This window comes from Tyto alba, unplaced genomic scaffold (genome assembly GCF_018691265.1).
Source record: "Tyto alba isolate M040663 unplaced genomic scaffold, T.alba_DEE_v4.0 Super-Scaffold_18, whole genome shotgun sequence".
NCBI classification, from domain to species: Eukaryota; Metazoa; Chordata; class Aves; order Strigiformes; family Tytonidae; genus Tyto; species Tyto alba.
In genome coordinates this window covers 30075476-30090490 of record NW_024881280.1, presented here as the reverse complement: position 1 = coordinate 30090490, position 15015 = coordinate 30075476, and the positions used below count along the sequence as shown (strand labels likewise).

The 15015-nt window shown below is 37.2% G+C and overlaps 1 protein-coding gene and 1 non-coding gene across 2 annotated transcripts in view; one reads left to right on the top strand and one right to left on the bottom strand.

Annotated features, from left to right (window-relative positions):
- Positions 1-15015, bottom strand: part of TDP1 (tyrosyl-DNA phosphodiesterase 1) — a 49880-nt gene that overhangs the window by 12229 nt on the left and 22636 nt on the right. Inside the window, exons 13-14 of the mRNA XM_042791195.1 lie at positions 14457-14564; positions 12875-12977 (exon numbers count right to left, since the gene is read on the bottom strand). Of these exons, the coding sequence (XP_042647129.1) occupies positions 12875-12977; positions 14457-14564 (211 nt within the window). The remainder of the gene's footprint in view (positions 1-12874; positions 12978-14456; positions 14565-15015) is intronic.
- Positions 5587-5668, top strand: TRNAL-AAG. The gene has a single exon. It is a non-coding gene; the product is annotated as a tRNA-Leu (tRNA).

Genomic DNA, 15015 nt, shown 5'->3' with positions numbered 1-15015 from the left:
AACCACAATAGATTCATTCTCAGTAAGAGTTATTTCAATCAACAAAACATTTTGCCTCCATTACTAAGCTTAAGATACTTCCTAAAGCACCTTCCTGCCTCAAGAACTCAGTTTCTCTTTATTACTACTATTTCAGGCTCTTCTCTCGTACATTCATTGGCTTGGCCCCACAGATGGGTCTACATTGGATGCACTCTATCTTCTCAGTCCCTTACACATACACTAATCAATTTTCATGTTCACTAGGTAAAGACGCTTGTGGCCTTGCTTACGTGAGCAACTCTATCCAAATTGCCTCAGGTCTTTGTTAGTATCATATAGGCAGCATACCTCAATACAACAATATGTTGCTTCTTTCACATAAATACTTATGGACACTGGAATAAAATTTTAATTATTAAACAAAATATTAACACTCTTGCTGTTTAATATTAAACTAAAGGGAAAAGCTTTAAAATTTTTCCCTTTGCTGTTTAGTTTCATCCTGATCTTATTAATTACATGTTCAGTATGTTTCATGAACTCCATTAAAATTCAACTTGTGATACAGAACAAGTCTTCAAGCCTATGCTTTTCAGATAACTTGGGTAACACCATCAATGTACGCCAAAAAAACGTAATGAAGATTTGAAACTGCTTGCATAGAAGTTTCAAAGACTACACTCATATTAGAATAGCAGTGGATTTCAAAGGACTACAAAAAAAGCAGCTGTAATGCAATACAAGGGCAGATAGATTTAAAGCGATTCAAGTAACTTTGGCAGCTTATATTGCTTAGCCACTTTGCCAGAGAAATTGGATCTCATTCATCAATTGTAATGAGTTCTATAAAAGCAAATCTCTAATACTGAGATTTCCAATAGCCTATTGTCAATCAAGTACAATTTGATTAGAATAGACTAAAAGTTTAAAGGGTATGAAGCTTTTATTATTTATTTCCAAGACATTACTGAACAACTGTGCTTTTCTTTCTAAAATCATAGATCAGTTTGGGTTGGAAGGGACCTTCAAGGGACATCTAGCACAACCCACCTGCAATAAGCAGGGATATCTTCACCTAGATAAGATTGCTCAGAGCCCCATCCAACCTGGCCTTGAATGTTTCCAGAGATGGGGCACCCATCACCTATCTGGGCAACCTGCTCCGGTGTCTCACCACTCTCACTGTAAAAAATTCTTCCTTATATTTAGTCTGAATCTACCCTTTTCTAGTTTAAAACCATTGTCCTTTGTCTTATTGCTACAGGCCCTACTAGAAAGTCTGTCCCTATCTTTCTTATAAGCCCAAGTATCAAAAGGCCTCAATAAAGGTGTCCCTGCCTCCATAGGAGAGGTGTTCCATCCCTCTACTCATTTTTGTGGCTTCCTCTGGACCCGCTCCAACAGGTCCATGTCTTGCCTGTGCTGAGGGCTCCAGAGCTGGATGCAGCACTGCAGGTGGGGTCTCACCAGAGCAGAGCACAGAGGCAGAATCACCTCCTTGCACCTGCTGGCCACACTTCTCTTGCTGTAGCCCAGGATATGGCTGGCTTTCTGGGCTGCAAGTGCACAGTGCTGGCTCATATTATTAACTTATACTTTATGCAAGCTGTAGGATACATCAGTCCAAGTTTTACTGGATTACTGTTTTGTGATAGTACAAGCAAGCTTCTTAATTACCCCTAAATAATCCTATTTTATTCAAACATACGTGCTGGCAGAATTGATAGTTCCATCTATATAAAGTACTTTCATAGTACTGTAAGTTCTTCTTTACTGATGTATAACTACACAAAGCATGGAATACAAAGCAGCCTTACACTCTTTTCTTTGATATTCAAGAAGCATAGTAACAGAGAAAAGAGAGAGCTGCCAAAAACAATGTCAAGCTGTACTGCAGTAGTTCTAGCAAGTCAGTTCAAGAAACTCCTTGACAATACAGATGCTTCTTTAGTCTTGTGACCCAAAGTAACTAGTTAGGATGTAAAAACCACCATGTATTATTTCAAGGACTAGGTAAAAGCCACTACCTTTTACATGAAAGAACAGGGAAACAAACAAACAAGGTCCATGCTAAAGGACTGTGTGAATGAAAAAGCATGTTAAACTTCCCCTTTTTATACCATTAAAGTCAGTGGAATTTTGATATAAAACTTCATTAAAACCAGGCTACATCCTTTTGTAGAGCTTAGCCTTTACATAATAAACAGTATATTCACAATAAACCAATGCAAAGACGTAAAATTATTTTTAACAACTCATAAATATCTAAGGATTTAAAACTGACCAAATAGAAAAATACAAAATTTGTAATTACTTAAAAAAAAAAAAAAAGCAACAAGCAAGTTGTACAGCTTTACTTCTAATGAAGTTAAATCACTCAGGGATTGATAGAAATTTAATGTCAAAATGCAAATAACCACACTTATGTTTGTAGTAGACAGAACATGAAATATGCCAGGAATGCTATAGTTCACAAAGAACAGGAACTGTGTAAGCAGTGGTGGTGGTAAGAGCTTTCCTCACAACTCAGAGCAGTCAGGTTTCAGTTGGTAGAGAGTCTAGATAGTGTGCAGTCCTAGATACTACTCAGAAGGTGATGTTTAAATTGCAGACTAAAATGGCTTGTATGAGGTTTGACTGCCCCAAGCACCTGTGAACTTTTCTTGTCTTCTACACGCACATATGAGAGAAATGTGGAGTGGCAGAGAAGGCTTCTCAAGTGTATCGTGAGTTGTTCTTATTCTACAATGAACTTCATATGCATGCCAGATCAAGAGCAAAGTCACACAGCTGGTGCCTGGCACCCTCCACATTTGAAATTTGCATAGCCATTGCTATAGAAAATCACCTACTTAGGCCTCTGCATACATATATAGTAATCCCAGTTTCATTCAAGCATCAAGAACTATGCCACACATTCTACGCTGAAGTTCATAGCAGTGGGTGCTTTTCTCACAACCTGAAAGAAAAAAGCACCACTTGTAGGACATTTTTAATCTCATTTTCTTTCCTGTTATCCACCTTTTTTTCCAACGCAGTAATGTTTTTGTTTCACTTATTCTAGCCTCTGTGCCCTGTTACTACTTCCAGTGTATTTCTTTTCCAGCATTTCGCTTCCTTCTCTTATTCTATACCTTTGCTTTCCTCTTCCTTTTTCTTCCTCAGTAGTCACCAGTGATATTTTCCTCTCCTCAGAATCTTATTTCTTCTCTGATGCTATCCTCCAACCCTGCTGGACTCCAGTGGTTGAACCCAAAGTTATTTTGTCTGTCAGACTTTAACCTGTAGACATCTTCCATTCAGGAAATGCTAATCTAAGAAAAGATACTTAGTTCTTCCAAAAACATCCTGGAGTAAAACTCTAGGAATGCATTCTTTAACAAGGCTCTCTGAGGAGATTCACACGGTTTTAAAAATAACTCTCATGTGTCTATCTTCACACAGAAATTAAAATAAGTCACACATTTTGTCTGTTTTGAGCATTTCCTGGATGTTGACAGCTCTCACTGCTGTTTCCAAAAAACAAACCAGTAGGATCTTGCCTGAAAAAATTCTGCCTACCTTGTAAATTTTCTTCAACCATATTCTACTCTTTCAGAATTTTCTCCTCTGCAGCTATATTTTGTATTTTTGACTGCTGCTCACAGCAATACATTTTGAAATGTTAAGAGATACATCTCTCAGTTGGGAGAGCGTATTTCTTTTGTACTTATAAAACTTCAGGTGCTGTTGGGGGTCCTAACAGTGCATACTTGTAAAAGTAGGCATTGGGAGGAAGAATGGGAAAAGTAAGTAGAACAACTTTTAAAATTCTGCCTTTCAGCCTTTTTTCCCCAAACACAAGACTACAAAAGAACATCACACAAAACAGAGGTAAGGATTGATACCTCTACCTTGAGTGAAAATTAACATGGAGATCACTACAATCTTTTGGATACTACAGAACTAACTCCTACAGGAGATGGCTGATTATTTCACTGGATGATTATGGGACTATCCCATGCCAGTAAACAGAAAAAAAGCCCGTTCTTCAGAAAACTATTTAAAAACTCACTAGTATGGGCAGTAAGGAATTAACTATACACACAAACTTTACAGTGATGATGATCCTCTGCTCAGGAGAATATGCAATTAAATCCTTCCTCAATATTGAGGCACATTTATTCAAAACAGAGCTTTACTCAACTGTATCAGAAATTTTTTTTTTTTTTTTTAAGAAGCCCAGAGTGATGGATTTGGGTATTTAAACCCAAAGATCCTTGGCTTGGAAAAATCTGTCTCCGGGTATCTTTACTATTGGAACTTGAAAACCTTGTAGTAATTCTGTGAAAACAGAAAGCTATGTTTAACATTCTAAAGTCCACACATAAAATCTTGTTTTACCTACATTGTATTAATTTCCCAACCCCACTGTTTCATACAAGATAGACTTCATCTGAAACTAGAGAAATCAAAGAAGAAAGTGGTACCATGTTACTTCAGAAGTTAATGTTACACTCAAATTGCTTAACCTACTTTATTTTGGTTCTGGTTTAAGTTGAGCTATGACTAAACGTGCTTGATTCAGTTGCTTGTATTCACCAAAAAATGTAAGAAGTTTAGTTCTGATCACACACACACACATAACGGCTGGCTACTCTGTAATCCAGATTCAGCTCATACATTCATCCACACAGGCAACTGTGAAAGTCTCTTGCTCATTACCAGTGAGCATTCAGCATCAAATACAGCATTTCAGAATCTGAAATACTATAGTTAGTTGTCTGTGACTCATTATCTAGATATAATTGTAGCACCTGATAGCACTATGTAGGCAATAGCAACTACTATATTTCTGATTTTGTATCTCCAAAAACTGACTGGCTAGTACCATAGTCTTCAACGGACCTCTTAGAAGATTTAATTATTCCACAAACTTTTGTATCATTTTACAGGTCAAGCTCAGTTTATCTTAACCTTATCAGAAACAGAAGCTGTGAGGATGAGCTATTTATTTAAAAAGCTTTCCATTAGACACTTCCAGGCGTTTTCAAACAAAGTAATTACTGCAACATGCTTTCCAGAACTCCTGTTAGGTGATGGGGTTCTTTCAACATGTTTTACATGTTGAAGATGCAATTTATTTCAGCCTCTGGAAAGGAATCCCCAGCAACTGAAAGAGCAAGCTGAACACAAGTGAGAGTGAAGATGTAGGAGGTGAGAAATCAAAATGGAGAGAGAAAGTGAAATGAAGTTCAAACACAGGACATGATCTTTTTAATAAACATTATTTTTTAATCAAAACAAGCTTGTGATCTAATGTCAGCATCAGCTGATTTTTCCCTAAACACTAAAACTGTAAATGATGACAGCTGCAGCTATGTTGAGAACAACCATTCAACATATTTCTGGGAGTCTGCATTAGCACACCAGGCCAAGACCCAACCTCAAAGCATAAGTTCTGGAAGCATTTTAAAAACCAGACAAAAACTGGCAGGCAACAGATGGCAAGTGAGGAACGAACCACTTCCAAATTTGTATTCGGCAGAAAATAGAAGGCACAAAGCACAGCGCTGGTGCTTTTAAGATTAGGAATATTTAGTGTGTGCCGCACACATCCAGCAGGGTAGTGTGGCCGAGCGGTCTAAGGCGCTGGATTAAGGCTCCAGTCCCTTCGGGGGCGTGGGTTCGAATCCCACCGCTGCCAGCAATGTTTTAATGGTTGGACTCCATGATCTCAAAGGTTTCTTCCAACCTCAATAATTCTATGGTTCGAGTAGTAACTTCTACAAGTGTCCTTAACTTTGTGATTGAATTGCATGAAAACCTGAAGAAACAGAACTATCAAAAATTGGCAGTATTATATCAGCATTCCAATAGCTAGAGTATATCGATTCTCTCAAAGCCCAGAAAAAGCTCAGTTAAGTTTCAAAGCACTTCGTCTAGTTTGTGTTCCGTAATTTAGAAAATTAATTTTTTTAAAAAAATATAGTCTATTCCTAGTTCTCCATTATCTCCTCCTAAGACTACTCTACCACACAGTATGTTAAAACCACATCTAACCAACTAAAGTCTTGACAATCATACTAAGCTATCAAAGAGCCACCTTTTACGCAGAGTTAACTGCAGGGCACATACGTAAAACAGATTCACAAGCTAAGCATGTAAAGTTGAATATCTGATGATTGCATGTACATAAGGCAAGTATTAATATTTGTTTCCAACTACCCCCTTGTTATGAGGTGTCTCTGCAGGCACTTCCCAGCGAAGAAAGGGCAGACAGCTGCAGTCCCTCTCCCCACTTTGCTCCCACATACACCATATCATGTAACTACCAACAGGTGACTTGTTTTTTTCTGGTTGCCAGTCTTCACAATTAAGTATCCATATTTAGGAAACTGGGAGGAAAAAAACCCAGAATTCTCTTCCAAAATATGTATTAAATGTGACATTCTTGCAAGTTTCAGATGAGCTTCAATTAAGTTGTGTTCTGAGAGGTCTGAAATTCAAACATAAGACTCTCATGAACACTGACAGATTTTAGTACAGCCACCTGAATAAGAGCATATATTTGCATGCTTCCTCTAATTTACCTATGACAAATAAGAGTTGTGAGGGCTGCAGAGAAAGCACTGTACTTACACAAAGCATCTTTATATTGCATACATTTTAATTACGCTATTCAACAAAAATCAAACTAAACTTTATCACAAAGTGTGACATATTAGAAGTACATTTCTCACATACGCACTTCTGTCAACTCAGGATAACCACTTTCTCATTCACTTTCATTCTCTGTTGAAGAACAGAGGCTAACATATTACATACCACTTTAAAAAATACAGCGGGCCAAACAGACTCTGTGAGTGAGAACCTTGAGAACACCACTGTGTCACAGATTTGTATCTGGATCTGTTCCTCCAGATTTATACTTACATCTTATGTGCACCTTTGCCCCTCCACTCACTACCCTCCCAACCCAAATGATACAGAACAACAACTGAAGAAAAAGCAGAGAAAAGCAGTAAGAATGAAGGACAACTCAGCCTAGAAACAGAAAAAGGTCTACAGAAATAATAGCACAGAAAACATGAATAGCGATCACATGGTTATTGCTTCTTTCAATGAAAGATAGGAAAAACATAAAATGAAAATAATTTTCCTATCGCTGTACTTCTTGTGACAATAAGTTGTGGAACTCAGAGCAGGTTGTGAATGGTGAATGCTAGAAGTTACAGACATTTAATAGAAGACAAGACTGGTTCACAGAAGAGGGTATAGCCTCTAAGGCAAGAAATCTTCAGGGACAAACTACTACATACATGCCTGACCATTATACTTCTCCATAGGCATCTGCTTTTGGCCACTGAGAGTTTTGAGATGTTCCCTTGATATGACAAAGCAAAGCCTTCTACTCCCCCAACAGTGGCTACTTTAAAATAACCAATGTGACAAAAAGGGAAAGATCTGGGGGTTTAGCTTTACTATTTATAGTACACAATACATCTTCCTCAGCCACGTCCTAGCCATTTACATCTATTTTCATCCAAAACTTCACTAATCGACCTTCTCCATAGGCTCTGGTTCCAAAACCAGGCCAAAAGGTTATCTCAATGTGATCCTATACTCACCTCCATGCTCTCTGCCTCCTTGAACTTGTCCTTCCTACTCCTTCCTTGTACTAGCACTCACCCGATCATGTTGAGCTGGTTCATGCAACAACACTGAAAAACTGTGCAATCTGGTTTTGGCCAGTCTGAGCTGGTTTAAAGCACAATGAATCCACTGTGCGCCAGTGCCAGTACAACTAAGGGAGTGAAGACAGCCATGGACAGGCTACTGTCATGGTAGTGCCAACTGATGTAGCTCCACATCTTGAGCTAATCTATTGCTTTGACATGTTTGAGAAGCCAGATTCCAACCTACCTTATCAGGTGGTTAATTCTCTAATAGCCTGATCTGGTGAGTCAGACAGGTACAGCAACCTACTCGTCACCAGAACACGATCTTGCATTGCAGCAAAGCTTCACTGTATGCTATTTTTCGTAGGCTGAGAGCCTAAGCCTGTAGCAGTTGTAGGTTTAAGGAAGAGAGGCCTTGAATAAGCAAAAATGACTGCCCCAATCCCAAGACTGCCAGCATCTTTTCTACAGATCTGAACTCACCCTACAACTAGTTGTCAAGATCAAGACCCTGGCCAGGTTTGTATGAGCAACTTTTGTTGTTTTGATCCACTGTATGTATAGATAATTGCATTAATTTGATGAATAACTACTTCTATTCCTTCTGAAGGCCCCTTTACTGAATATAGTTACAAACTTTCCATAGACTTGGATGAAAAGAATAGTCCAACAGACAAAATTCTCATCTCTAAAGTTTAATGACACCTCCGAAGTAAATGACTTTTGACAGACTGACATCCCAGGAGTCAGATCCTATCAGCAGAAAATCTACTGCACAGTATCACTAGACTGAAGCACAGCCTTGGAACAAGTTGTCTCAAGTTACAGATGCTAAATTAAAATCTCATTTAAAAATATTTGGAACCATCTTAAAATGCTGACTCCTAAAGCTGCATAAAGGAAACACTTTGCCAAAAGCATTAGGTGTCTACTAAAACATTACAAGTTTATTTAATTAAAGGCATGTCACAGTAATGACAGCATCTTGTACAAACTAATGTGGACACTCCTAGCACAGTAATTATAACATGGTAGTTACCATAACTGTATTAGCTCCATTTCTTGGATGGTTATAGCAGTAGAGTTCAGTACAAACTGGAAGAAACTATCAACTGACAATCCTGAAGAAACAAACACCTTGTGTGCATTAAGCTATTTTTGGTTTTCATATACAAGATTGTTATGCATGCATCATAAGGATAAATTTACACTGCAATAAAAACTATCAGCCATTCAAATCCTTGATGCATACAGTTAAATATGTTTGCAGCATTACTTACTCACTTGTTGGTAGTGACTCATCTTCCCAGTATGTATGCTTCTGCACTCTCTGAAAAGCCATTTGGTTCCCAAACAACCCCACTCTACTCCCCTCAGTGCAGCTTGCTTACACTTCTATAAACACATTAGCAGCACAGGTGAAAGTTCAGTTTTGAAAATATCAGACCCTAGCTTCTGCATTTGACACGGACTATATTAAATATAAGTTGTGTTTATTTTTAACTTTAACAAGAAATCAAAGCAGCACAGAAACTGTATTTTTCATGGCATTTTTTTCTTATTAAGAGATAAGGCGGACACTCCCAACATGAAAACTGCAACTTCATTATCGCTGTAAGGTTGACAGTTAACAGGTGTTAGAAAAGACAGCACAATAACACAGTCTTAAAGCCTGAAATCTTTTCCTAGGGGACAAGCACAACACTCAGATAGTAGCAAGCAGTGGAGTAGACTGGCAGCAGACAAATCCTACTTCTCTAATTAATCTGATATTACCTTGCAGGCATAATATGTAAGATTACAGTTCCTATTCCCAGTGTAGGAAATATATTAATTCCCTCCTTTTTGCTACTATAAACATTAAATAAGTATCATCTTACTTAATGGTCAAATTTTCAGCAGTGACTTGCCTGCACTGCAGGAAGGTTTCACACTGCTTCTTGCTTCAACTAATGTCAAAGTAAGAGCGACATAGCAATAGATGAATTTGATTTTTTTCCTGAACATGGTGGGGATTAGAACAGGAACACCCTGACTGCCTTTTTCAAAAGGCTGATCAAGAGGAGAATGCCAGAAGTCAAGGACTCCTACACGTTTAAAAGCCAAGTGTTCTCTGGGGTTCATTTCACAAATTTAGAGTGTGCATATAAACGTAGAATGCAGCAAAAATTGCTGAAAAGCCTCTAAGATTCAAGGCAACGCAGCCCTCCTCCTACACCAAGCAGAATTATCTCTAGTCCCTAAATGGAGGCATAGCAAAGAAGCGAGAAGAAAGGTCACATTTTTGCAGTGTTTCAGTGAAACCTCTCCTCTCACAAGAACATACCAAACTAATGCTTTTTTTTGCCTCTCACCCTGATGACCACAAGACTTAAGCTTCATTAGGAACTGTTTACCCGAGAACATATACCAAAACCACTTTTTACAGTTGTCATTACGAGTCCTCCTATTGGGATTTATATTGGAATAGATATCTCTAAATTTTCTTGGGTAAACAGGCCTGCAGGCTTCTGCTAAAGACTGAAGCAGATGCCTAAGTAAGTATCCAATGTGTTCTTAATCATCAGTAAACATAGCCTAGACACTGCATTTAAATTTCTGGTTATTTTGATGCAACACAAGAATAAAAATACATTTCATTTTTAATATTTTTCAATCTCTTAAAGGGCTAAATGGATTTTACTCCAACTGCTAAGACTGGACTGCAAGCAGAAACAAAAACATTAGTAATTGTGGTCTAAAGCACTCAGAATGATGAAAAAGTCATTATAACAGGAAGGTCTAACTACTTTGCAAAGAAGGTAAAGTTTTAACTTCAGATTGCTGAAATTTTCTAAGGTTTGAGTGCTTCAGAATCTTTTATATTTTTGATAAACGCTCCTGCACAATAATTCTCTTCATCAAAATGAAGTCTGATTTTAGAATGAAACTGAGTTATAGAAAAACTCACAAGAATGAGCTCAAAGACATCAAGACTTACAATTTTAGGCATGGGGAAAAAATTTGCAATATTTTTATGTAAGTTTTAACCCTCTGAAAAATGTTCTGGTGATCCCCCTCCCTGATCCACATGCAAGAAAACCTGTGTAGAATGCAAGATTCAGGATGGAATACAAGCCAAATATTCTCACAGAGGTTTTATAGTTTTTTTTTTTTTTTTTTGGGGTGGGTGGGTGTGGGTGTGGTGGGTGTGTTTTGGTTTGTTTGTTGGAGTTTTTAAATGAAAATTCTGCAGATTGCTCAGACCTGAAAGAGGTATTGTCACTCTTGGCAAAAAGACTAACTCAATTATTCCCGATTTTCTACCCATTTAAAGTACGTTTTCCAAAACTAGCAATGCATGGAAAAGCCAGTCAGAACAGGAATATTCAAATTATAAAAAATGACTGTACAATCTGGTGAGCAGTTACGTTCACATAAAAAAAACTTCATTCACTAGGTACAATCATAGAAGTACCATATGTGATTTCTTTGCTTGGCAGTATCTGGAAACAACAGTATCCAACTACTTAGAACATTATTTTATCCCTTGAGGTCAGTTACTGTTAAAAGTAAAATCTTTTTGCACAATTTTTTTTGTCCAACACTTCATTGCTCTGTCATTAATAGTTGCTTATGCAAGTGACATTTGCTTTTTTTGGAATGCAGTGATTATCAAAAGCAGTGCTTCCTACTATAGGAAGTTGTATGATTTTTCCTGTTTCAGACTCTGATCAACACATTTGCTCTAGAAGTTTTCTTCCAAATAAGCCATGCTGGAGAATGATGTCTGAGATTGTCTCTAAGGTTCACAATATCAGAGACCACACTACTATGTAAACTTTTCAATAATTGTCAAGAATGAGATACCAGAGTTCTTCAGCTACAGCCAGAAGCCAATCTTAATATTGCAATCGTAGGAGACTACACTTATACAGTTACAGTAAGCATTTTTACTATGTCATAATACTAGTAAATATTCATTTGTGAGTGCATTACTAATCCACAGAAATGATGAAACATGATGTGAACATATCTGAACATTATCTAGAAAGGTGTATTCTTCATCAGAAAAATATAAGGACTTCAGGGGTTTCAGAGAAACCTGGAATTTCTTCTCTGGAAAAGAAGAAATTTCACACAGGAAGGAGTTTGAATGGTTTCTCATCATAGACTAACTGCTGCTGGTAACATTTTGGTACTAATATGTTCACCAGAGAGGAGGAATCGGCAACAGGAACAAGAAACTCACATCTCCCCACTAGCAGACAGTAGATCTAAATTAGACAAAAAAACAATCTAAACAGGAAAGGGAAGCTTTTTAACTACAGTGCACAACTAAGTTACACGACTTACTACCACAGGATTCTGGAGAGGGCTAAAAACCATCAAGAGTAGCTCAATAAGGAACTTGACGTGTTAAGCGAATAAGCCGAGTTGTGGCTACTAACCATGACGGTCTGGATACAATTTTCATCCTGGAAAGCCTTTAAAATAAATCATAGGGAACATATACTAAAGAGATATCACATACATACTGTCTATTGTGCTAATCCTCAAGGCGTCTGCTACAATTGCACTAAGACTAGATTACAAGGCAGATGGACCTTAGTTACCACAAAAACATTTCATGTCTCCCAGTGCTCTTTCTGCTCCACACACTAGAGTGTTATTTTGGGTCAAACTTGTCTTCTGCATACCAAGACCGCTGTCACATAGGTTTGGAAAATACAATCCTTCAGCCTTATGAAAATGTTCTGAGATTTTAGCAGACATTTGAGAACTTGATCTCAATGCAGAAAGTTTGAGAAGAGACAAATGCATTTTGCATTTGCAAATGCATTGCACGGAAAGAGCAAGAACAGCAATCAGTGCCACATTAGGAATTGTTTTTCAAGTTGTAACCCATATGCATCACTTCAATGTGTATATGCACTCACAGTCTAGTTTTAAGAAACATTAAAGAGGACATTTGATCATCCTTTCCATCAACATTTAGTATATGTTACAATTTTCAAATCTTACTGCCTTTCAATAACATGACAAAAGTCACATCAATACCAAATCCATACTTGCTGCATAGGAAAACAGACTGTTTCTACTTTAAACTATACCTTGTATAAACTCCACTTGCTATTAGTTTTCTAACCTGGAAACACAGAACCTGGTAAGCAGATTAGTCACATTTGTATTCAACGATAGCTGCAATTTCTCAGCACATCCCAGGATTTGTACTTGAACTATGAACTTACAAATGCTGAAGGCAGGAAAAGGACTCCAAGTTCATAAGAACGGATCATCAGTTGGGTGCCATTTTTCTCCAGAGCTCCCCAAGCTGCTTTAGATAGATTAGCACTGCAAAGAAAAACAAAGCATTTCAGTGAGGCGTAATCTTCACAGCAGAAAATGCTTATGTGCCACAGCTGCAGCAATGCACTTCTAGCAGAACTTCAATCAGAACAGCCTTTTCATAGAAAGTGATTTGGGTGTTATTCCTTATTGCTATTTTTACAGCGCAGTGGGAGCAGCAGAGACAATATATAGAAGGGCATTCATACAACACATGTGGATAATTATACAAGCCTACTTGTGTCATACAGACCTACAAGACAAATCCAGGCTTTTGAGTCTTCTCTGCACATTTCAGAAAGGAACTTGGTATTGGTAAACAGCTTCAATTTGATAACTTAGGAAGATTAAAGACTAACTCAATCATGACTAGTTACATTATAATACCCTTAGTACAGAACATTTTTGCAAATGTTAAACACTATCTTCTGTTCCTGGCATTTTATTCTTTAATATATTTATGAAAACAAGTATTTATCGAAGATATTTTTGTTTTAATGCGCTATTCAGCACCATGTTGTAGGTAATACTTCATTAGTATCTGCTATAAAGCAGATCAAGTTGTGAGTCAAAAAATGCAATTCTGTTGTCAAAGCTTACTAATACAGCAAAATACAAAGCTTAAACATTATGTTTTAACTGACAGACATACTGGATGCTTTTGATAGTAGCAAATGGTAGAATAGAAGGAAAATGAGAAAAAAATAAAAGCAGCCATAAATTTCTGTATTAGATGGACCATCATCACATTTGAACAGCCTAAATGCTTTAAAAAGCACCTTTATCACTACTACTATTGAAGGCAACAGTATCAATGAGTACTGAAATTTAAAGAGACAGAATATAAAGAGTAAAAAATATTAAAGTAAAGATCATAATCTATAGCATAGAAGGTTGCACAAAACCCATTTTTGGCAAAACTGAGTGTGTATCTGTTTTTCATTCACAATAAGACATTTACCCCTTATGTCAAGAAATTTCCTGCTCCCTCTTTTGGCTTCTTTAAAAAACAAACAATAGAAATACAAAGCTCGACTTCAAGCTAGGCTACTGAACTATCTGACAAAAGGTCAGATTCCAAATATTGGCTACCTACATGTTCTGTAATAATAAGGCAGCACAAGGATAAACTTTGGCTCAACCCATACCTATTTTGCACAGACTAGCACATTAATGTACAGCACAAGTTAAAGAAACTTAACCCAAGGTCTAGAAATACTTATTACTTCAATTGATGCTGAGCCCTGAAATTGGCAGTTACAACTCCAACAAGATTTTGGTGTGGTTGCCAACAGCTCCTGACATAATAATTTCAACCTGCAGTCCCAAAAGGGGAAATGAAATGAAGAAACCTTAAACATGGACAAAAATTTGTACCACTACTTAAAGTATTATGAGGATTATGACATTAACTCACCTGAGCCTGTAGTTGACAAGAACTTTATATGACTTTTTTAAGTAAGATGTGTATGGTTAGTTGTTTACCTTGTAACTAAGAACCATGCAATCTTCTGGAAGTCAGGAGAGGGTCTCATATATGTCTTAATGTGAGGTATAGCATGACTTCGACCTGAGACTTCTGCTGACCATTTGCTAGAAAAAGAAAAGGAATTCTTTCCATATACAGTTTTATTTTGAGGTCTAAAAAATACTCACCATACTGCAGTGCCATGTTTTCAGTAATACTACCCTATACTTGTCACATTTCATACTAGTTTTCCCTATAGAAAAGGCTGAAAATGATTTAACTGAATTTTTAATCCTGAAATCCAATCTTAGTAGGACTTTTTCCTTTACAAAGCAGACATTTTCCTCTTTTGCCTATCCCATCTCTCTTTTTCCAATAGCTATTTTTGAGTTTCACTTTTTTTTTGTTTGTTTGTTTTTTGTTTGTTTGGGTTTTTTTGTTGTTGTTTGTTTTTTTTTTTGTTTGGTTGTTTTTTTTGGGGGGGGTTCTTTTTGGGAAAGAAGGGGTGAAAAATGTTCTCTACCATGAATAAGGTATCTTTTTCAATACAGAAAATACTTTGCAATCACTTGTACT